We start from the raw sequence: 25,721 nt of genomic DNA on the forward strand, positions 1-25,721 counted from the left end.
ATTAGGTTTTCTAAACCTGTCATACACTTGTTGGTTCTTGGTGCTAGTAGGTAGGATGTGATTCGTTAAACTGGATGTATTCATGCACAGTGGAGTTCTCTCCATCCGACATCATTCAGTGGAGTCAACAGCATGTTCCATATCTTCCAAATAGAGATGTTGATATTGATTTGCATGCTGAAAATGCTTTCTTCTCCATTAATTAAATATAGATCTAGATCTGCGTGCTGCAGAACATTTTATAAAGATAGGTGAGATGCATCCCAGCAGTTTAAATATCTGCCAAGGGATTTCTGCTTAGGAATCCCTAACTTACTTTTCTTCTACTAGAGGCATCAAATATACAGCAGAACAGATTTCTTGTCCTAATGTAATTATTTTTGTTGCATGTGTGTTTTTTGTTTTTATTTTTGTTTTCCTTCTCAGAATACTATTATGTACTTGATTTTAGAATTGAAGCATGGAGCACAGCAGTTCCTCCCACAAGAGCACCAGAAATAACTGGGTCTAGAGATGGGGAGCAACAGCAATGGTCACAGGTAGTCAGTCCATCATGATGAGATAGTAGACAGTCTCTACTTCACATAATGTAAGCTTACCCAGAGGACTTACTCCCAGTATCCCTCTCTTCTTAATATCTAATACTGGATAAATACTCAGTCCATCTTTTTGAAGAAGTTGATCTTGGACAAACAAAGCAAGCTGAGACAACAGAGCTCTAGTGTGTAGAAAATCCAAGACCTTCACAGGTATGTGCAGCATTGTGTAGTTAGTTAATTAATAAGTAATACTTAAGTATTAAGTATAGTACTCAAGTGACTATTTTGTTTATTCCTTTTAAGTGTCTTACATTCTGTGTCTTGTTCTATTTGGTTGGTCATAGTTGTTAACAGTATTCTTTGCAGATGGGATATTGTGGAAATGAGAGGTGAGTCAGTGAAAATCACACAGGTGCCTGTTGCATGGTACTGATTAAAAAGATGCGTGCCAAAATGAAGCAGATGTTATCAGAGTCATTTGGATCTGAAATACCGGATAACAAAACTCTGAAAGTGTTTCCAGTGCTATACAAATTGTTCTGTTTAGATAGTCTGTAAAGTGACAATTTAAAACATTGCTAAATGTTGAAGTATATTATGGTGATTACTATGTAAATACAAAATACTACTGTTGATATTTTAAGTCTTTCAGCTGCATTGATTTTTACAAGAATTGGAACAGGCTTTGAATTTTCATCCTGCACAACTGGTCCTGGTTTCAAAGTGTATTTAGGGCAGAAAATTCTTTGAACCATCACAGTGTTCAAAAACAGTTTCCCTGTACCTCATAGTTCACTTATCAATAGTGAATAAGTGCTAACACTTTTAACTAAGTACATTTTCCTAAACATCTAAAAGAAATGTGCTTTTATCACCTGAAGACAGATACTTGTTCAGTTGGAAACTAGTCTGTTTTGTGTAAACTTGGTATATATGTGCAGCATCATTTTCATTATGCATCATATTGCTAAGACTTCCTTACTCATTGGTCCATCTTCTCACTACTCATTTTTATTGATATCCTATCTAATATTACTGTTTTGTTTTCTGTTACGTAGTGCACTATATTTCGACATAGTTATTAGGTGATACTATTGAAAGAGAGTAAAAAGGTTTTTGGAGTAAATTTTAAAATATTTTCAGTGGGTTTGAAAACTTGGCTTGTCATATCTAGCAGCTTGTGACAATGTACCATGATTTCTAGCTTAGTTCATGGAGATTCCAAGTGATCAAGCTGGTATGTGGACACATCTTCATAAACTCAGAAAAATTAAAAGCTTTTATTACACTGGATATGTAATATGCATTACAGTAATGTAATTCATTGCTTTGCTGATCAGTCAAGGTTCAGGACTGCCCAGTATTCTGACTGGCTCCTGTTTTCTGAGCCTGTCTGGTGCCCTTCTCAGACTTCAGAAAAAGTCTGGATAAGAGGAAAAGTTACTCTGGTGGAACATGACAAATCTCATGAGAATCTGCCGAAAAACAAGGCCCCATTATATCAAATCATACAGGGTAGTATGTCTCCTGCTTTGCAAATTACAGGGCAGAGCTGCAGTAGAGTGGGCACCGGCAAAGCCTTATTGGTACAGGTGTAGCACCGCTCAGAGGGGGAGTATGAGTTCCCAGCATTATGGCTTGCTCCTAGCCATAATCATTTAAGAAAATTAGGTAACTGATTTTGAATCACTTTAGCACAAACAACTGAGGATAACTGTTAAAGCAGAAAAGCCTGAAATGCAATTTCCATTGTGCTGTGAAGTACATGTAACATTAAACTTCCAGAGGCAAGTTTTTTTGTAATTTAATTAAAAAACAAGAATGTTGCCAAGTCTTTGGCACCGATTTCTGCCCCTGCGTGTTGCTTGCATTGAGTATTCTGACTTTCTCCAACCCAGAATCCTTCTCCAGGACCAAAAGGTCTAGTGTAACAATAACTTTGCAAAATCCAGTGGGTGAAAATTGATCTACTACATGCAAATGGGGGCTTTCTTGTTAAGTCAGTATGAATATATACAGATTTTAAAAACCCTTCAGAAATACTTTGGTGGAAAAAAAATAAAAACAAATCAAAACATTAATATCCAAGAGCATTCCCTGTCACTTAAGATGAATACTTGAAAATACATTGTCCCAAAATGCTACAGGAATTTTTCAAAAGGGGAATGAGGGGAAATCACTTTAACATAATGCACTTGCTCTTCAGATGCAAAATCTTCTAGCATTTGAATAGAAGTTACTCTGTTCGTAGTTAATAGAGGAACCATTTTTTATCTTTAAAAAGCTTATTTTTTAAAGGTGACATGTCAAAAAGGTCCAAGTCCATTGAGAAAATTAGGATCTTGATTTTTTTTTCAAATCTAGCTCTCACTTAGCAAAGCCTGAATAAATCAGACTGCGTTGGTACTTGTATACTGCAGTATTGTGACAGAACTGTATTTACATAGGGGAAAGAAGGTGTGCTTAAGGTGTGCTTACACTGACCTGTTAACACTGCTGTAATTATCATGTATTTCTGTAGTACTTGATTGTCAAGCTTGAGACCTAAGTTATCAGTTGGTCATGGAGTGCTGAAGCAACTGGATAGATTTTTAGCCTGTGTGTAGCTAAAAAGATAAAATAGAGAGTACCACTTGAGGTTGTTAAGCAGTCTGTAGTCAGCACCTAAATATTTGGAAATAATCTGGATGCACACTTTCAAATTGAATCAGGTTTGCAACAGTGGAGAAAATATTAATGTATTTGTACCAGTAGACATTTTGTATGGCAACACTGCTGATTTTCCTGATGAAAAACAGCTTTCCTTAATTATCCAATTACCTTTTTCCAGTAAGAAAGTTCTGAAGCATTGACTATTCACTTTTTTAGTTATGTTTTGGGTAGCTTTAGGTTGCATTAATTTCCTTACAGCATTGAGTCAATGGAAGAATAAACATGTTTATTTTCATATGAATGAGCAACATGAATTATGGATTTGCATGACAGAACAATATGAATTATACAGAATATACAAAGTGTTTTTGTTTTCAAGAATAAATTTTATTGAAAGCCAAAAAGCCTGCAGTCTGGCTTTTTGTGGTAAGAATGTGTGACATCAGTATGTTGTATAATATAAATACTAAAGGTTCATTATTTATTTTTTTTCTTTAGAGTACAACAAACCATTCCAGAATGTTTTTCATGCTCCACTCCAACTACAGAGGCAAATTGAAATACCATGGATGGTGGATAAAAAGTAGGAGGCTATTTTGGTGCGCTGGTGTAGTGTTGACAGGTTGATACATCCATTTTAGTGGAAGCGCTTTTGTTGTAATGCCCACTATGAAACTTCTTGTAATAAAACCGAGTGGCTTTTAGACTTCTCACATTGCATTTTATTTCTTAAATACAAAGACATGCACGTACATTTTCCTTCGTCTACCTCTTTGCAAGAAACTTCCTCCCATGCTGAAAGACCAGCCTGTGTAGCCAGGTGATACGCTGTGGGAGGCATACACGTCTCAGCTGGCTCCCCATTCTGTTTTTATCTCTTCTTTTTGGAAATACTGGTTTCTTGTGAGCTAATAGCTTATTTGTGTGATAAGAGGCCTGACTCTGGAGAAAACCTAGATAATTGGGATGCTATTCCCTTGTTTTGAGACAACGATGGAAGTTCTCACTTATGTTCCTAGTGGTACTGATGTTTGTGATCTATGAGTAGTTTCAGATACCCACTAACGTGCTGGTATGCTGTGTAAGGCTGAATTTAGTTGGCTGTTGCCTTCCTCCACCTGTTAGACAAATAACAGAACTCAAACACTTACCTCAGGTTAACTGGCAACACCTTTGGTCTCTGATTGGCTTTGAAATCTTGCATACCTACTTCTGTGGCAGAGCTGCCTTTTTAATTGTAATACTGCCTTTCAAAAAAAAAAGTCTGTGGGGGTAGTCATACCATTCAACTATCAAGATTTTAAATGTATGACTTTAATTGCAAATGCTTTGTTAGCCATTCACATGGCTATTTGTCTGAACTGACGGTGTTAGTGTTATATGGCTGCAATTGAGACAGCACTTTATTATCAGCTTGTTTCAAGTTCATTGAGCTGATATCCCCACAGGTCTCTTCTTAAGTGCATCAGTTTATTTTGTGTTGCAGGCATTTAGCAGTCAGTCAGAGATCTTTAGTTTAGAAATCTATGTATTGCCATCACATAAGCTGCTGTTTTGATTCTTCTCATAGCTTGTTGGGTTATAAACACTAACAGTCATATTTGTCTTCATTCCTATACAGTTTTCCTTTCCGCTTACTTAATAAACAGTGCTCCCTGGATTTCTTTATGACTTGCTTCATCCAATTGAAGATCACAGATATTTTTCTAGTAGATAAACAGATCCACTTACACTTTGATATGCATCAGTGATTTTTAGATGTGTGCTTTTTGCAACTTTTACCTTTATAAATTATCAAGTGACTGCCCTGCAAAGAAGGAAACTGTGATGTTTAAGTTCTAATTGCTGCCTCTTGGCTTCCCTGAAAAAATTACTACTTCTTCAGGTGAACTTTGGTCTCATCTCTGTGCACAGTTGGCTATAGTTTTCATTTGAAGAGCTCCTTTGTGACAAGGTTTATGACATTAGAATACAGTTCCAGTGCAGATGATTAACTTGGTTATGTGAACCTTTCTGTGAAGGATTAAGTAGAGCTTGGTCTTGGTGCAATTTCAAGCTGCAAGCCTGATTAACTGGGAAATGTTTTCCAAAATGTGATTTTCTTAAGACAAATTCTTTCTTAATCAGTGCTATACCACAAGATGCGTTTTCTTTTTAGACTGAGAGAGATTTGTGATTCGTATAAGTTGGAATGGGCTTCCCAATTAGTTTTAATTACCTTATGAGGAAGATAATGAATTGCATGACTTGCTTTGGAAATTCATCTGTTTAAAATCACCTTCAGAAGCTGCTATTCCTAGAGATCAGAAGCAAGGTGAAATTGCATTTAAACCGTGCTAGTTTGGTATTTTCAGTATACAACTGGTGTAAAGATAGGGGTGGGTTTTGGGATGGGGATACAGATCCAAAGTATCCAGAGAGAACAAATAGCTCCTAGCTAGGAATATATTAGGTTAAGAACAAGGCCTCCTTTTAACTGACTTTTTGATATTCCCTGGGTAGTATTTCTAATTTATAGGGTTTCTGAACTGCTTATGATGCAACTTCTTGAAGAAAACACAGTTTTTAAGCTATGTAAACATCAATCTAATTTAAAACATTTCAAAATCATTTCCCTACTTCTTCAAATTAATTGATGTTTCAATACCCTTCCATTTTCTAAGCATGTATTTGTAATAAGCATTATGATCCAAGTTTTATTAAAACAGTTCTAGTTTCATAATCAAGGACTCTTGAATTTCTCCCATATTCCTCACATGGCATGTGACACTAAACTTGCTCCAGAAAGAATACTGAAAAGATTGAAACTCTTTATTGGGAAGTGGGATTCAAAAGGACGTACAAAATTAGAGGTGATAAAGCGAAGAGAATGTTAAACTGATCAAGTAGCCTTTACTATTTATTTACAACTAATCAACAGAAGTCATTGAGCTAAAAGGTATCTGTGCCAACAAGAGCTCCAGAGAAGAGTAGGCACTTAACAGACACAATGAAATAACTGTGTAGTAATTCACTGTTCCAGTAACTAAAGAGTTTTCAGTGTTTTGTTTTGTTTGTTTGTTTTAATTCCAGACATTCCAGAGCCTCTAATTATAGGGATATAGAAGAAATTTACCTCTAAGATAAACTTTTGCTCATGTCCATTTTCAAATATCTAGCAGTCTGTTCTGGAAAAGGAAAAATGAATTTGACCTGTGACTGGTATGACAGACAAGTTTTTAATACGAATTTAACTGTAGTCTCTTTCTAACCTACAGGAATACTACTAAAAATCTATTGTTAAGAAACAAAACTTCCAGTTTTTGTTCTTTTATTGAAAATTCTGTCATTGATTTCAATGTAATGAAGTTGTCATTAAATGTAGGTTTCTGAGTGGCCATATGGAAAAAATAAAGTATACTGTGTGGGGAACAGAGTGACATTAAATAGGGTTAAACAGAAATATTTTTGCTTTTTCAAGGAAGGAAGAAAAAACTGTCAAGTCAACCAAAGAATGTTTCACTTGACCCAGGACAACATATATTTCTCTTGCTCTATAAATTAAAGAGAAATAAAAAAAAGCACTTAGACATTTCTAGAGCAACATTTGGTGTTTTTTCCTGTTTTTATTCTTCAGTGTCTGCATTTAGAATGTGAAACATTTCACATTTTTAAAAAACAGCCCTTTTTAGCTGACTTTATGGATGCTTTGGTGCATGCAGTGTAGACAAAATGACCTATTCCGGTTTATGCTACAGTCAAGTAGGAAACTAGGAAATAGGCTCTTTTGCTCAAAGAAGACTTCTTAAGAACAGGAACTTGTATAAACTCTTATGAGTTAAATTACACGGGAAAGAAATATAGAGAACTGGATTGAAAGGATAGAGGTGAACTTAACTAACTAGAATATAGCCATGTGATGGTGCTACCAGCCTGGCCAGTAAACAGAAAATTAGAATGTTTAAACTATAGTTATAGCAGTTGTAGCAAGGTATAATACTACCTGGAAGGAAGGAAGGGGGAGGACAGGCTACAACAGTTTGAAGTTCCAGTGATTAGGCTAATCTTTCACTTCTTCTATGTTTAAATGTGTCACAAATACACATAATTTTCAGAAAATTTGTTTATATCACATTTTTGGATGAGGCAACAAGATGAACAGTGTCTCAATGCAATAGAGAAGCAGAAAAAAATCTCAGAATTCATGCACATGGAATAAGGTATTTATTATTCTGGCTTTTGAAAACTGTAAACTATTATTAGGGCAGCCGATTTCCTGTAATCAGTAAGATTTCAGTGAGTAGATTTTTTTTGTTGTTGTTATTGCGGACAGGACACTTTCAGCTTTTCCACTGGATAGGATAGGAACTTTTCCATTGGATAGGATAGGAACTTTCCCATAGGATGGGTAAGATGCTAAATAAGAATTAAATCTTTGCATGAAAGACCATAGATTCCCTAAGGCTTCTTGGGAAGGCTGGTGTTTTTCTGATACGTTTTGTTATAACCACAAAAATAGATAATTTTCTTAAGGCAAAACTTCCTGACAAAATATTTAAAAGTTTGTTTCACTTGTGGTTGTATTTAAGACCTCCAGTAGATACGACGGCAGACGCGCTTACTGTTCAAAAGCCTGTGGAAAAGGCTAGAGAGGGTTCTTTGCCTTTGCTGTGGTGTTTGTAGTGCATCATTGGAATAGGATGGTAATCCTGGATGGGTGATGACATGCAACAAAGTGCACCAGAACATATTGCAGTCTACACTCACCCATACAACTGATGTGAAGACCAGGTATTAAAACATAAAGAGTTCAAGAGCAAGGGGATTAACCAAAATAAGGATTTTTGTGGAGGAAGAGAGAACAGCACAACCAGGAGAGGACAAATTAATATATGAATGTAGTTCAAATTTCACAAATCAAAGCAATATGTTCAGTAGTGTAGAAAATAGTTGATTACCACGGAAGCTGAAGAATGGACTGGTGACTTTAATTTTTGGCTAGAAAAGATCATGTCAATAAGTTTAGAGATGACAAGTAGGTAGAGCAGGATTTTGGAGGCAGCCATAAACAAAATAAAATTCAAGGAAGTGTTCTTCGGAAGTGTTCTTCAGAAGTCCTCTGGTTGTTTCTATTTCCATTATTTTGACTGTACGGACTAAACCATGATGCAGGTAGCTGAAGTGGGTAGAAGATGGGAAGGAATAGGATAGGGTTAGACGGGGGGGGGGGATGGGGCAATCACCTCTGCATCTGGCTTCTGTTTCCTTACCTGGAAGACCCCACTTTTCGTTAATTTCTATCTCATCTCCTCTTTTGCCTCTTAAACCTTAACTGTTTGTTTTTTTTTCCTCAGAATTTTCCACAAATATCTCTCTGAGTTGATATTCATTGGTAAAATGAGGAACGAAGATTTCAGTTCTTTCTGAATACAAGACCTTTTCTTTTGTGGGAAGACTGGAATTCAGTTTTAGAACTTCTAGCTGAAGTGAGTTAAGCCTAAATAAAAAGCTTCTCTGCACTTCACAGACCTCATTAGGTTCAGTGCAACTATACTTGAGTTCTAAGGATTTCATAATTCAGTATATTTTGGATGTCATTTACTGTTCCAAGACACAATTGATTGTCTAGGGTATATGACTTCATCCATACTGACAAATGCATTACACGATGGGCATGAAAAGTCTTACGGTTAGTGAAAAGAAACTCACTGCAGAATGAGTGTTTGTGGTACCTGCCAAAAGATTATATTTTTATTATACAAGAGGGTCCAAAAAACTATGTGACAATAGATAGGACGTTTGCAAACAGACCTTGAAAGCCCATAGAGATATTAAGATTAAAGTAATATTCTTCTTATAAAATCTGCGTGCATAGTGTGCCCCCTTAGAAGCTGTAGCACCAGCTTTTTTTTGGTCATATGCTAGGTTTTATGACCAGTTTTCTCTGTTGCTCATTCAAATAAAACAGCTAACACTATCGGTATTACAGAATAATAAAATTATCACTTAATAAATTAACCAATTTCATTTTTCTGAAATACCCAAAAGAATGCATCATTGGGATTAGGTTGTGAGAAACAGTTCCCTGTGCCGATAATGGATTCTTCACTTAGACCGTGATGAAGTAATGCATATAATGTGGTGTTGCTGCAGATAGGAAATGTAGTTAATCAGCCACAATTTCCAGAAAAAAAAATCTATTTTTTCAAATCATTCCAGTGATTTAAAACTCTACATTCTTATTTGGCTTCTTTAGCACATCTAAGTTGTGACGTGTTCCTCCCTGTCTCTGAATTTGAAGGTTGGTATGGCTATTCTAAGATACTTAACTGTGATTAAAAAAAAAAAATAAAAATCTGCAAGGATGGTTTAAAGCATTATTGGTGTCCTTCATCACAATCTTTCCATACATTAAGGTATGTATTTAATTATACACAGGTTAAGTAATTCTCCTTTGAGTTCCTTGGGTTAGAGATTTTGCAGAAGTATCTCAGAGACAATGGCAGGCATCTAGTTCCTGTCCTAAGTTGGACTTCTGACTCCGCTTTCCAGCTTTACTAGGACCAAAGGCATCACTGAGGCTTATAATGACTTCAAATTTGACTATTAATAAGTAGGGTAAGCAAAATTACCTAGCCAGGCAGTCTTTCGTATGTAAACTGTATGAAAATTACTTAAACATCAAATGAATTTATATTCTCATAGAGAATGAGTCTTTTTTTTTCAGTTTCCCCTAACCTGGTCAGTTTTCACAGGAGCATGGCATTTCTAATCAGTGTTTCCTGTTTAAGTCATCAGATCGAGAAACTTGATGTGCAGTTCCCAAATTTGATACGTTCTTAGTTTATGACTGTAACTTCTCCATGCATCATTTTCTCTCTGGAAAATAGAAATAGTACCCACTCTCCACTATTATTTTTTCATTTGTTTGGACTCTAAAGTATCTAGGAGAAGAAACAGACTGCATGACTGCAGTACTGCTTGCTAATAATCTTTGCTGTGTAACATACACGATAAATGTTATACTTTGTGTGTGTTATTTAGAGTTGGTATGTTCTGTCAATGATTTTCTGGATGCTGGTGTACCAGGTGAAAAGGGAGCAATTGTCACTTTCAGAGGGACCATTTCAGAAAGTTCTGTCACGTGGAACTACATTGGCTACTGCAACCCAAAGACAAGTAATAGTTTGTTACTGCAGATGTGAGCAGCTGATCCTGTTGACTTCAAGACAAAACTCCCACTACTTCAATAAAACCAGTATTTTACCCTAGAACTTAAATTATAAGTTACCTAACGAGCTAATCAAAACACCGAGGAAAAGTTACTTTACACAATATGCAGAAATAAATGCCCTTTTCTGTGTCGAAGAAGTGTAAACAAATTGATCCAAATAAAAATGCATGGATGGGTCATGTTTATTTTATGAATGACTCAGAGCACTTTCCATCTGCAGGTCACAGTGTGCTCCCTGTTATTGCATGCTGATGTAAGGTGGGTTTAGAAGGATGTTGAAACTAGAAATGAAATACTGGTTTAAAGACGGGTAAATGGTTTTGTAGGAATGCTTTGTTTTCCACCATGGAGCCAGTTTTCAGCTTAGGGGCTGACACATACACAGGGTGGTAATTCCTGTCAATTGCTTTGTAGTCATGAGCCTGTGTTCTTAGGGTCTTTTACTGTTGACTGGGTCATGGGGTGATTGCATTACAGTCTCCAGTATATGGTGTGAGCCCATTGACTTCCTCTCAGACGTGCACATGTACCAGACAAAGGTGAAATTGTGTTTCAAGTGTAGTTGACAACAAAACTCAGTAGAGCCATAATTCTGCACCCAGCTAAATCCTGTGACTGAAGCCAAGTATATTCATCAATCTTCATAATGGCAATTAATGTTCATTAAATGCAATTAAATTATTTAGGCATTCAATTTTTGTATTTATGCTTCACCATTTTAAAAATGCATTTAAAAATGCAAAACTAATTCTTATCAGTTTTTCAACAAAGTAAACTATTCAAATAGCTATGCAGAGAAAAGTGTACATACAGATCACATAAACAGTGGTTGCTTTTTGTAGGAATGACCCAGAATAGCATGTTAGAACCTGTTTTGGGCACGAGCTGAGCTGCAGGCCATTCCAGCCTATCTATTAGGCTTTCAGAGTCTCTTTCTATAAAAATTGTCCTCTCTGTATTGCTGAAGCTATTAGACATACAAATGGCAAGTGTTTGGGTAGAAGCCATTTCACAGGTACATGGCTGAATGGAGAAAAGCATGCTGTTGATGCCTGCACTTCATGACTAGATTTCACTGTATTTCTGTACTTGAACACCAAGGAGTATACTCTGTATATGTAAGGTATGGATGCCCACTGGGCATATATAAATAAATGCTAAATAAAGAAAGCCCCTTCTGAATGAATTGTGGCCTGTCTGCAGTTAACACTTCTGACCGATTCCTGTTTTTTTGCTTAGCTCCAGTGGGTTCAGTGGGACGGGTGTTTCTCAGTGCTTGATCCACGTGCCATCAAGAAGCAGAATTATTATGGAATTCTATACAAGTCTTTTCAAGTAGCTTCTCTCACACAGACCTCTGAACAGCAGAAGATCTGTAGAAACCCCGAGCTATGCATGAAAGAAGCGCTTCATGTATTCAGTGAAACAAAAGAGGCGAAGCAAATGTTGCAGCCTGTGATGCCACCATCAGCTAGCTACACAGCTTTGTTTTACCTGGTATTTCAGTTTCAAAAGTGCGCGCACACAAAAAAAAGGTTAAATCGATAAAAAAAATCACTTTTCTGTTGCTCTGTATCCCTTTTATCCTTCTGCTTGGCAGCCTCCACACCTACTAACAATCATCCTTTCTTTTGTCCTGCAAGTATTTCTCTCTAAGAGGAGAGGAGAATGGATTCACTAGCATTTTTCATGGTTCTGGTGCCTTGGAACTTTCAAAACAAAATTCTTGTTAACAGTTCAGTAGTTTGAGGGTTCCAAAATTTAGGGGTTTGTTTGTTTAATTAGAGTGGCTATAAGCTAGTGTGGTTGCAGTAACACCAGCACATAATGCTCTAAAGCTGTTTTTTTTTTTGTTTTGTTTTGTTTGTTTGTTTTTTAAAGTATTCAAGGTATAGCTGTGAAGAGTGCATTTTCAGCTGCAGAACAAGGTTGGTGTGTTTAACAGGAATGAGGCAAAAGAAGAGGTGAAAAAAAGTTACTTTCACCTTCTGCCACACAACTTTTCTCTCCAACATTTGTTGGTTCAAGGTTCCCACACGATTTCCTTTTTGCTCAGCTGGTGCAGTGACAGCTCCTTATCCTGTTCCTGTCTGTTTTAAGAACTGCCTTCACTTGTGATGTTACTGAGAAGAACGTGGGAAACGTTTGGACATACCATCACAGATGTCTCGAGGTGGGCCAGTTCTTGATTTTCTGACAGGTATTTTATATCATTTTCCCAAAACCAACAACACACAACAGTAGATTGTGTAGAATGTTCCCAGTTTACCTCAGGTGACATGTCTAAATTGAAGGTTTTTCTGGGTCCACTTTAACTTTTGCTTAACTTACTGCTTGTATGTTTTCACTTTTGAGCAAAAGATTTTTTTTAAAACCATTTTACAAACCCAGAGTAACAAAAGGTTAGAAACAAATCTGCTTAGATACAGAAAATGATTGTCAATGTTCAAGAATATGAGAATGAAATATAATTCTCATGCCAATAGACTTTTACCAGAAAGGTTTATTTTTCATGAGAGGCAATTTTGAAATGAAAATGGGTCAAAAGTGATGCAGCAGAGACTATAAGTAGTTCCTAGTTTTGGTGCATATACAGCTGACCACATGTTGCTGAAACTAAAGTTTACGTACTTATTTTACACCAGATACATCATTTCTTGAGATACTAACTTTTTCTCAGGTGGATAGCAAAAATATACTAGCCAGGGTCACTGCTATGTTGACTTGTACATGTTAGAATGGCTTGGGTTGGAAGGGACCTTAAAGATCATCCAATTCCAACCCCCCTGCCATGGTCAGGGATGCCTCCCATCAGACCAGGTTTCCCAAATCCCTATCCAACCTGGCCTTGAACACCTCCATGGTGGATGGGGCATACACAGCTTCTCTAGGCAGCCTGTGCCAGTGCCTTACCATCCTCTGAATGAAAAATTTCCTCCCAACCTCTGTCTAAGTCTCTCCTCTTTTAGTTTAAAACCATTCTCCCTTGCCCTCTCATTATCTGCCTGAACAAAAAGTTGCCCTCCATCTTTTTTTAAGCCCTCTTTAAGTATTGAAAAGCCACAAGGAGGTCTCCCCGGAACCTTCTCTTTTCAGGCTGACCATCCCCGGCTCTCTAAGCCTTTCTTCGCAGGAGAGGTGCTCCAGCCCTCGGATCATCCTTGTGGCCCTCCTCTGGACCCGCTCCAACAGCCCCACATCCTTCTGGTGCTGGGGGCCCCAGAGCTGGCTGTGGCACTCCAAGTGGGGCCTCACAAGGCAGAGCAGAGGGGGACAATCCCCTCCCTCGACCTGCTACTGGCCACCCCTCTACTGATGCAGCCCAGGATGCAGTTGGCCTTCTGGGCTGCAAGTGCACACTGCTGACTCATGCCAGGCTTTTGGTCCACCAGAACCCCCAAGTCCTCTCCTCAGGGCTGCTCTCAATGAGTTTTTCTCCCAGTCTGTGCTCATGTGTGGGATTGCCCCAACCTAAGCGCAGCACCGTGCACTTGGCCTTGTTGAACCTCCTTAGGCTCACATGGGCCCACTTCTCAAGCTTGTCCAGGTCCCTTTGGATAGCATCCCTTCCTTCTCTTGTATTGACTGCACCACTCAGCTGCAAACTTGCTGAGTGTGCAAGGCATTCTCAGGTGCTAGTATTATTCTGTAATACATAGATAAGAAATACTTGTCTATTAGACCATGGAGATTCTCAAAATGGAGATAGCTCAAAATGCAAGCTTAAGTTTCCTTAGAGAAGAGCTGTGCATTTCTTAAAGTCTGAAATGATATCTTGATTAACAGTAGAGATTTGTAATGACTTGAAATGAATCCTGTCCTTTTCTCTAGCTCTTTTAAAAAATAATTGCAAAGCTGTGTGTTTCGTTGTCATTCCTCCCGCATGGGATATCAAGAAGATCGTTCATAATTTCAGAGTCAAAATTTTGCTTCATGTTATTTGTTCTGTGAATAGACCAGACTTGACAGTTTCATCATGATGAGTTTTATATATTAATTAATTTAATATAGCAGCCAGATTGCCAGCTGCGTGAGCTGAAACTAGAACACTGTGGCACAAAATTGCTCATCTGCTTTGTTTAGCTCAGGTATGTATCCAGGTATGTATCTGATCTAAGGTGTGCCTTCAAAAGACTGAGTTTAGTTGATTAAAAATAAGAGTCCTGGATGGCGATAACAAGTCTTTGTCAGCTGCCTCCATCTATGCTGAATACACACAAATAAGAACATAGGCTAAATCAACACAGCTGTAGCTGTTACTTTTACACATCTGACTGTCTCACTGAAGTAACTTAGGTATTTTTTCCCCAAAATGAGATCTAATGTATACAGTGAAGGGCCAGTTGCAGAACAGAAAAATATATATATATATTTTTCTGACCTTCATCAGCAATAAATTCAGTATATCAAGTATTTATCCTACCAAATGCAAATATATAATGATTTGCACCAAGAAATTGATCACTTAACATTTTTGTGGAATGCTGCAATACAGCTACATTATAGCAATACCTTTAATATCTTAACTTTTGCTGCAGAGATGGTGAGGAATTTGGCTGTCAATAAAGATTTCATGTTAGCATAGGAAAGTTTCTCATCAGTTAAATTTATTGATGGAAAGGTCTGAATGTACCACTGATTCTCTCAAATTAATTATGCTTTTGTATTGAATCCTTTGACTTCTCTGTCACTCTGCAGCACAATGTACTACACAGTCAGGGTAGGAACTGCTAAAATTAATTTTCAATTTGCATGCACATGATGTGTCTCTCAGGGTGTAGGAAAGGGATAAATGTATTGGTGAAAAGGGAAGGGGATAAAGAGGAAGGAGATAAATGAGCAGCTTTGGTGTTGTAATAGACAGTTGTAGCATGTACGAGTTTCTTGGCCTTCTCTTATTAATAACAACTATAGACTGCTTAAATCTCGCAAGGTGGTCTCCAGGCTGTCCCTCATTAAGAGCTGTATTTTTCATGTATGTTGTCTCTTTATAGCTATTTAGCAGGGAGGAAATAATAATCAGGGGAGAAGGAGGAGGGGGTAGGAGGGATAAAACAAACTAATTCATATTTTCAGTTTTAAATTTAAAAAAAAATAAGGGGAAAGAATTTTATAACCAAGTAAGTGTAATATAAGTTTCTTCATCTTTCACAGTACTTAAACCCTAACTGCATGCTTTATCTGCAGTTGTGTAGACACTTCAAGCATATGTATTAAGATGTTTTTAGGGAAGTAACAAGTCATATTAATGCTCCACTCTGATCCAAAAGGTTTTCTACCAGCAATTCTTTTGCATAGGTCTGTTTTAGTTATTTAAAGTAAGACAACTGTTAACTTAAAATTTAAGTATCTGCTTCTCATAATTTTTTTGAGGTTATTGCAGTGTGGAACCACATTTTCTTAATAATCAGGTTTTCTTTCATACCAATTACATTGCTGCCTTTGTAGTAAGACTGTAATTTCATTGTAATAGCATGCATGAACTCATTCAAGATGCATTTTTCACCCCATGTTAATGTGAGAAGCTAACAGAGCTGAACTAGAAGTTAGGTTCAGACCACAGCCTTATTTTTCCATCTGATCATAAACAGTTTTCTCAACTTGGCCTTGGCTCCATTATATTTAGTCCCCTTACCACTGCCACAATCCAGCCTGTGTTGTGTGTTGACTTGAAATGAGCAAACAGGTTGAGAGAGACCATTTCCCTGACAGGGACCCTCCTTGTCCCAGTAATGTATGAAGTGGAGGAGAGCCAGTACGTCTCTGAGGTTAGTGAGGACGTTTCTCAGGAGGAGACTGGGGAATAAGAGATGATGGAAATTGAAGCCTTTTGAAGCTGTCATTTAATCAGAACTGTGAAAGATGAATTCTGTGCCCCAAGAGTACAGTGGACAAAGAGGAAGGAAGCCCATCACTGCAGCTGCCGTTGTGGCAGGATTTCCCAGGGCCAGTCGCTGGTACTCACTAAAATTGGAAGACCTGTTGGAGATTGGTGTGAAAAGGAGTAGGAGTCCTTAATTATGTCCCATGTGGTGGCATGTTTTTATGTCTGTATGGCATATTGTTATGTCTGTATGTAGATGTTCCCATCCGATTATAACATACCTACATATCTTTTGACTAACTGTGAGATTTAGCAGAAGCCCTGTGGCTCTCCACACATTTACAATGTTGTAATTTTATCTAACTTGGCAAGCACAGGGGTATTTAATATGACCTTCTGAGCACTAACAAAGTATGAATTAAACAACTGAAGCTGAAACAGTACTGCAGGCACACCACAGAAGTGTGTGATATCCATACCTTAAACTGTAGCGCAAGATTTATGAAGAGGTGTAGAGAATGTGTTCTTAAAGGAAAGATTGCAAGAAGTAGAAGTTGTGAGCCTAAGAGGAGACTGAGTGGGGGTATGATGGCACTTTTTATATGTATTAATTGAAAACAGACACAGAGAGAGGTGTAACCAATGTGTCTCTGAGCAAATTGTTCTCCAGGTCCATTGGACTCAAGAGGATGGGCTTGAATAAAAGCAAAGGAGCTGCAAGTTAGGTAGAGGAAAACTTTCTAGCCATGAGATTGGACAAACACTGGAAGGGTATCGCCCTCAGAGGCTGGAAAACCCCTCTGGTGGTGATGATTCTGTAAACTTCTGCTAAGAATGTACTTAGGTGTACTTAATCCTGTGACAGAAAGATGGGTTAGATGATCTCTTGGATTGCTACTAGCCTTATCTTCTGTTACTCTGTGCAGAGAGCTAACTTATGAGACTGTGCTGATGTATTTAATAGTCCTCTTGCTAGCACCTTTTTTTCTTTCTAATAACAACAACAGCAAAAAAGTACAATATCTTTCAAGCACCTCACCTAAATATAGCTTTACCCTTCCTTCAGAGTGAAGGGAAAAAATATTTCTGCATAAAATCTTGCCACGTGAAATGGTTATTTCTCTTGGCAGCTTTTCTTTCAAATGATTCACTGATTCCTTTCAAGAAAACACTGCTAGATAAAAACATATGGATAACCAAAGCAGTGTACATAGCAGCAAAGAATGAGCTAGAATGTCACAGTGTGTGACTAAAGAGTAAAGTCTGGTATAATGATCTGATACATATATCTAATCACTGCATCTAGTGATCACACGGTGAGGGGGGAGGTTAAACGCAAATGAGTTTGGTTTCTGTAGTGGTGGTGAGATTAGAAGGTGCAGTGCAACCACAGGCTCTGTAAGCTGGAACAAAAAGGAACGTTGTCTCATATTAATGTCTATTCTCCTTGATCATAACATCACAGCACCTTTCTTTTGAATTTTGTTCTCTTTGAATCATTCATTGTTGCATCTTCTGCAAGCGAAAGCAATATTCCTAACATAATCCTTGTTCTGTGAAAAGACAGCAAAGCGCTTAGGAAAAAAAAAAAAAAAAACAAAAAAAAAACCAAAAAAAATTAAGGAACATAACTTCTGTCTCATAGTAGAAATGTTGAAATGCCGGGGGAGGGAGGGAGGGGAACCACCACCCTCTAAAACTGTGATTCCCAAGCTATTTCTTCAGCCTAATTTATGATGTAGCTGCAGAGACACTTGCAATTGCTCACAGAAAAGAGGAGGTGGTGTAAGGCTAGGAATAGGTTGTCAAGGGACAGGGAAAAGAATGGGTGTTCCCCTTTCCACCACACTGACCACAAATAAGCTTGAAATGGTGCATTGAAAATTAAAATTGGTGCGTTAGACCACACATCTAATCACCAATGTACAGAACAAGGAAGAAAACCTAATCTCTTAGCTTCCAGGCCCTTTTCCTTTTCCACTGGGTTTGTCACAAGCTGTTCAAATTTTATAAAAAGAAAACAACAACAAAAAATTGTCTTTCTTCAAATGTTGTTGTTTTTTAAAAAATAAAAATTAAAAAATTAAAACGGTGGAACAGGCTGCCCAAAGAAGTTGAGGAAGCCCCATCCGTGGAGGTGTTCAAGGCCAGGTTGGATGGGGCTTTGGGCAACCTGGGCCGGTGGGAGATGTCCCTGCCCATGGCAGGGAGGTTGGAATTAGGTGGTCCTAAAGGTCCCTTTCAACTCAAACCATTCTGTGATTCTATATGTACATTTATATGTGTATGTATATATACATACATCCACTGACTGGTGTCATGATACACCATATCACCGTATATATACATATACACTGATTGGTGCATGATACACCAGATCTCTCTCTCTCTCTCTCTCTCTCTCTCTCTCTCTCTCTCTCTCTCTCTCACACACACACACACACACACACACACTCTCTCTCGCTCTCTCTCGCTCTCTCTCGCTCTCCCTCTCTGTGTCATTTTCTTGGCCTCTTTTATATGTCTCTACCATTCAAGTCTCCTCACTCTGATCTTCTGAGCTGGCAGATTAAAATGCCATAATCATTGTTGCCACTTTTCTTGGACATAATTGGGTAAATTTTCCCCTCACTGAAAAGCTTCTAAGTTTCTGTAGATTTTTTTCTTCTAGTAAAGTTGCACTCCATTGCCAGTAAGACTGTACTTTTTAAAAAATATGCATCTTATTTGTAGTCTGAGTTAGTCTTCCATAGCTGACACACTGTATTGTTATTTTGCATCGTTCTCATTTCCTGATCAAATTACATACTACTTAATAAACTATTTTACAAAAATCTCTGATGTTATTACTGTCTTTATTAGGCAGCCTTCATTGACATCAATACTGAAACATACAATTTACTTTCTACAAGCCCTTTGTGATATGCATTAATTATATTACTCTCCTTAACTAGTTATTAATTGGGTTCTATATTAACCATTCTATTAACTTTCTCCTTATCATTCTCACAAGCTTAAAATTACCTGGATTATCCAATTTACTGCTTAAAATGTCATTAGGTTTCTTCATGTCCTCTGAAAGTCACCATAGTTTACCAACAAAAGTAACAAGAAAAGGATATATATGCTCCCCAGCCATCTCTTCTGAAATAACTGGATACAAATTACACAGAATTGCAGATTTAAAATTATGAACTTTGGTATTAACTTATTAATGTCATCCCAAATTATTCTTCGTATGGAATTATTTAATAGTCTCAGCTATACCAAACATCTGTGTCTCCCCAGATACACAACATACGTGCTTATTGATCTCTTTTTAATTAACTGTTACTAAAGCCAAGATTTTCTTCTTGTAATGAATCACTATTGGAATTCCTGCAGCTTTGGTTTACACAGGAAAAAAATCGTATTCTCTTTATTCCTTACAATATGGGTAATAGCTTATTCTTTTAATCTGTTTTGCTTGACTAAACTTCCACATTCTTAACCTTTGTCTTATACTCAGTGTTACTCTTTTTTTAATGAAATTCTACCTTTAAATCTGATTGATATTTTAATTGATGTGATATTCCTTCGGAAAAAGGTGATGGCTTTTTCAAACAGAGTTGATGCTTAGAGAAGTATTCTTAATATGCTCCTAATTAGCATTCATAATTTTCTGTCCCATTTTTTCCCTTCATAGTGTTATGGCCTCTAATAGTTTTCCCCTTTGAGGAATTGATTTATTTTAAAGCTACAGGCATTATAGTGGTGTGGACTTTAGTCGCACTTGCAGATTACAGTGTAATCTATCATGATTTCTTGTACAGAAGTTAGCACTGATTTTTAGGTTTGTGATCTGTTCTCTTCATCTGCTAAGATGCCTTCTTACAGAATTTACTTGTGCCGAACATGTATTTTTTTATTACTGAGAAATCTGTTGTCCCTAAACACTTTGTAAATAGCACTGTGTCTCCCCTCCTCCTGTGCCAACAAATGTTACTCAGAATGCAGTTATTTATGATAATAATGCTAATATTTTCTCCCTTTTTTAAAATGCGGGTGCAGTTGCCTCGGTATTTAATTTGCTGCTGTAGCCTATAGTAGGCATCAATTAGTAAACTACATTGTATTTATCTGTTATACAGTACTGATTTCGTAAGCATTTGGTATCATGTTTCTCTTGAGATGTCAGAAACAATTTAATTGTTGACATAAATTGCCATTTTCCTCTCATTTTTCCAAGCTGCTCCTTTATAAACACCTTATTTTTTTTTTTTTTTGGTGGGGGGAGGTAAGAACACCCAAGTATTTGATGTGTCCCACCAACCTTCATCAGTATCACCTCATCTCTCTGGTTTATAGCCTGAGCTCCTAGTGTTGTACAGATCAACAAATTACTTCTTCATTATTCTCCGATGTCCATGTGAGTTCAGGATGCTGAAGACCAGTGGTAGTCTGCATTAGCAATGACAAGAGGATAGGGTACCAGATGTTCCTACTGGTGTTGATGATGATGTTTGCACTGGGATAGAAGCTCCACCATAGCTACGTGATCTGCAGCTGGTGATGTTGAATCAAGGTGGATGTAAGATGTGTGGATTCCACCAGTTGTGGGGCTGTTGTACAAAAAGACTAGGAGAGCCTTTTTATGAACAACTGCCAGCCAAACAAGAAATAAGAATAATCTCATGAAATGCTTTGATTTTAATGAAAAGACATTTTTTGAAATGTTTCCAACCATCTCACTTTCTGAACGACTGCACCCTCTAATGGGGTAAAACAGATGACTTTCAAAGCAGACAATTTACTTTTATATTGTTTATATCCTTCTAGTTCTTATAGGCAAAATACAACAGCCCATTCATGAAACAATAAAGTAAGCACAATCGTGCTGAATTTAGATTACAGGGGAAGTGTGAACATCCAAAAAAGACTTAATTTAAATTAAATTAATCTTTACCCTGGGTTAATGAAAAGTATATAAATAGCTGTATACATTCAGGGTAAAATGAGAAAGGAATCATAGAAACAAGAATTTATTCCTCTTCTAAAACCCAGTCCGGAAAGACATATGATTTTTTTTTCTTATTGTGTGAAACAATCTCAGTTAACCAAAGCTTTGTGGGGAAGCACATGTTTGAACAAATGAAAATGAGATGAAACAGGCACTTAACCATATTGTTGCATCTTGTCAAACAGGTGATTCTGTAATGGACCAATGAAAGCCAACGATGACAAGTTGTGGTCAACAGCCCTTGAATGTGCTAATGGTTCTGCTTTCATTGCTCTTGTCAGCAGGTAACTTTTGTACCTTGAATTTATCTTTCACTGATATATGTCACAGGGAAAAATTAATTTCAGTTTAATACTGAATTCCTACAAAACAAGATCAAATGAATTGTTAATTGAATAGCATAAAGCATCTTTGCATTTAATAACTGAAGCTGAAATTTGAAATGTAACTGAGAATTTAGTTCAAGATATCAAAGGTGGTGGGCACAGACATGGTAAAGCAGACTGAAAATTTAAAAGAAACAAAATTACTGTTTAGATATACTAGTTTTTCAGCTCATCTAAAAGAAAAAAAGCAAGCTCTGCACCAGCATAAAATCCAACCATCTTGCTAAACGACCATTTCTTAGAAAAAGAGTAAGTTGGGTTACAGATTTTTATAAGTGTACACAAGACTATATGAGCATGTGAAGCATTGAATATGGAACGTAAGCTGTTTTTGAGATGAGTATAAGTTAGATATGATGTTACTTATTTTAAATACATACGTTCTTAAATAAAAGTGCATGACATTGCAGTATGCAAGTATTGTGTTATTTTTCTGAATCTGAAGAATTGACTGTTCCAGGGAGTAGGCACATGTTTTTTTTCTCTAGGTGTTTGTTAGATTTGCCCTAGATGTTTGCTACTAGCACACAGAGATGTTTTGTGCAGAAATCTGTCAGCTGTTAGACTGAGAATTAGTTGAGTGCTATGGTTACTAGTTGCATTTGTTCTTCAGGAGTTATCTATAACATTAAAGTTTTTTGTAGTGATGGATGATTTTAAAAAAGGAGAAGGGGGGAGAAGGATATTCACAGTCCCAATATATTTGGTTCTACGTATTTCAAACTCCGAGTACATACAACCTCTTTTACCCTCCATTCTTGAACTGCTTTTTAATTCAAAAGAAGATTTTTGTCATCATTGCTTCATACTCCCTTGTAGTACGCATCCATAGTCACCATACTTAAAACTTCACCGGGTATTATATATCTTAAAGTATCTTTGTGCTCCAGTAAGAGTTGTTACGGTACTGTATCTGTGTAATGCCTATAATATCAAGTGTAATATCCTCATCAATTAGTTGAATCATGCATTTTCTTGCCTACAGTCTCAATGCTTGTTTGCAAGTGTTCAAGCTGATTCTTACTAATGACAGTTTATTCTGTAGCTATAACTGACACACTCCTTTAAACTGAGCTGAAATCAAAATCTAAATGCAAAAGTCCTTTTGAGTTCCCTAGATTTACAGACTTCTGTCTGTAAGATCATTCTTTACTTCCAAGTCTGATATATTAAGTTGTGCAATCTTAATACTGAAGTTCTCAAGTCTATATGCATGGCTGAAAACTGCAGTTAAGAATTGGAAATGTAACTGTCAATGGAAGGAAAGTATAGGCACAAGTGACAGGCAGGCTCTCAGAGCAGCTGTTCTCAGGTCCCAGTCTTTGTTTTGTCAGAAAAGGAGAGAAGCAGTGGCAGTGGAACAAACTTAGGTTAGGTATTAAGGTGGTGACTCAGAATGAGGATAAAGTTTGGCAGCTTTACCTATGTGGCTAGGAAGGAGATGCAGTTGCCCAGTGTGGGCAAAAAGCTCTCAGAGCAAGGAGAAATAATTCTGAAAAGGAAGGGTTTAGTTTGGAGTAGGTAGGCTGTGGCTCTGTGCAGGGAAGAAGGGAGTATAAAATCATATTGGGAATACCGAGACTTCAGACTAACGTTATTTCAATGTTATCAAGATCACAATGCACACAATTTTAGGATTTGTGGACACTTATTAATTGTACTAACCTGATACGGACTGCCTAATAAAGGGAGGACTGGCATGCAGTCATACCATAAGAATATTCTTTCAGGCTACTTTAACTCCTAGATTTATTTTGCAGGAATGTTGATGTTTAAACTCATGTAATAGATTGAAACACATTTATAAAATCAGGGATGGCAGCAAAGCAAAAAGTGAGGGATTATTTGCACATTACAGTAATTATCCTTTCAAGGAAAAAATTAATGTCTGTTTATCAAAATTGTCAGAGGCTTTCAAATTATTGTCATTGTGCTAAATAAAATGTATATATATGAACATTTGTATAGATTCATACAGAAAGCTTATAAAGATCAACCATTCTCAAAACTTGGTACTTTACAAATTTGGTAGCTAAATTAAAAAATACACAGATTAACTGTTAACAGGTAGTGAAGTAGTAACTTCATGTACACTGGTTGTTTACTTTTTATGGTAGATACATTTTAAGATGAGCTCAAATCAGTCATTTGAAGCATGACAGACCATTCTCCAGAAATTATTAGGAACAGAGATAAGAGCATCTATATCACTAACCTGTTCAATAATACATTTCAAAAATAGGATGAGAATTTGCACAAGCAATTCCACTTCAGTAACAGCTGCAATCTTTGCAACAGACAGCTTAAAGCCTTTCAGTTGCCCCAGTTTTATCCTTATGATTTCAGCAGAGATAAGGCTCTTTCATGCTCAGGATTTAAGTTATTTTCCAGAAGAATACTTTGTAAAACATTGTGCTTCATTTTCTCAGGAAATCGGAGATCCAATAAAGACAGCAACTGAAATTACACAGATTGTAATAGATTGATAAAGGTTTTTCACTGTGTACTGGATTTGGCTGGCATGGGATTAATTTTCTTCACAACAGCCCCCGTGATACCCTGTTATAGACTGGTGACCAAACAGCATCAGTAACGCACCAGTGTCATAGCTGTGGCTGAGCGCCATCAAGGCCTTCTCTGATTCTCATTGCTCCTGTCCCTCTCACCAGCAAGGAGGCTGCAGGGGCACATTGCTGATGCCCTTGAACCCAACTGACCAAAGTGATACTCCAGAGCAGATAATGTCGTGCCCAGCCATAAAACTGGAGCGAGAGTTTTTTTGAAAATCGCCATTGCCTGGGGACTGCTTAGGCATTGGTCTGCTAGTGGTGAGTGATTGCTTTCACATCACCTATTTTTTTCTTTCTTCTTCTTCACTTATTAAACTTCCTTTATCTTGACCCACACGTTTTTTTGCTTTGCCCTTCGGATCCTCTCCCCCATCTCCCTTGTGGGGAGGAGTGAGTGAGCGGCTCTGTGGTGATCAGCTGCATACTGGGTTTAGCACAGTGACTATCAGATTCAGATCTGAATTAATACATCACTTTATGCTTTTTCTTGTCTATTTATTTTAATCATTGATACACATTTTACTGTTTAGGGGTTTGTTTGGGAATACATTTTATTAGAGGCATAACTCATGATCTGACCTGATGTTATTTTCCATTCTCCCTCCTTTCTATAGTCATCCTTCCCCGAGTTTTGATCACCAAAGAAGTTTGGGTTTAATTTTCCTTTTAAAATGTACTGAGAACCTGTCTAGGGATCGGGGAATATTTCACATATATGGATAAATAAACTACTTTTCAGTGAGGAGTAATCTAAACCTCTCGAAGTTCTATAGCCTTCTAATGCATTCTCACTATTCAGTTTCTGTCACAGCACTGAATAATTTCAGAAGCATGGAAGTATTCAATTGCTTGTGAAACGTAAAGAACAATTTTAAATTCTAACAACATGCACTAAATGCATGCACAAGTCAGGTATAGCCTCACTGGGCTGCTGTTCTCTTGTGGTAGTTTAACCTGGGTGTAATTCACCCAAGATAAGCTGTAGTAATGACATATGAAAAATGGTATTTTTGCTATCCTTTTATTTTCAAAACCAGTTCTGGCATTTTTCCTTAAAATGTCCCAAACTTGAAACAACAATCTATACTAAACACTTCAAAAATTACTAATGTGTAATTAGTTGTAATATAACATTTTAAAAGGAAAAATAAGTTAATATATCTTAAGCCTTAAAAGGCATTATACCAAAAATAATTATGCCTGCATTTTTTATTGTTTATATATTGCAATATAGATATCTATAAATAAAATATACAAGTGAAAAGCAGGTATAATGAGATAAGTGTATGTGTCTTACTACATTTTTTTTGCACAGCTTTTCCAATAAGGCACATGTATCTTCCTTTGAAGCATCTGAAGCTAGCCATTTATCAGAGAAGGATTAGATGGGTGCTCTCCTGCTCAATACTGAAAATAAAAATGCTGTGAATAAACGTCACTACTGAAGTGCAATGCTATGCTATGAAGGCTACCACTTCACTCAAATTTATTAGGCACAATAATAATATGACTTAGAAGATAGCTTCCTGATTTTGAAG

At 37.1% G+C, this 25,721-nt stretch overlaps 1 protein-coding gene across 21 annotated transcripts in view; it reads left to right on the forward strand.

The window, feature by feature from the left end:
* The window catches only part of SHISAL1 (shisa like 1), an 85,924-nt gene that overhangs the window by 12,627 nt on the left and 47,576 nt on the right, over nucleotides 1–25,721 (forward strand). For 17 of the 21 annotated variants that reach the window (XM_040565330.1, XM_040565310.1, XM_040565344.1 and 14 more), the window contains exon 2: nucleotides 21,413–21,511. In XM_040565330.1, the coding sequence (XP_040421264.1) occupies nucleotides 21,445–21,511 (67 nt within the window). In that variant the 5' untranslated portion in view covers nucleotides 21,413–21,444. Of the gene's footprint in view, nucleotides 1–12,285; nucleotides 12,605–21,412; nucleotides 21,512–25,721 lie in introns of those variants that run through there. The other 4 variants (XM_040565423.1, XM_040565464.1, XM_040565377.1 and 1 more) reach the window with 3 other exon arrangements.

This window comes from Cygnus olor, chromosome 1 (genome assembly GCF_009769625.2).
Source record: "Cygnus olor isolate bCygOlo1 chromosome 1, bCygOlo1.pri.v2, whole genome shotgun sequence".
Classification (NCBI taxonomy): Eukaryota; Metazoa; Chordata; class Aves; order Anseriformes; family Anatidae; genus Cygnus; species Cygnus olor.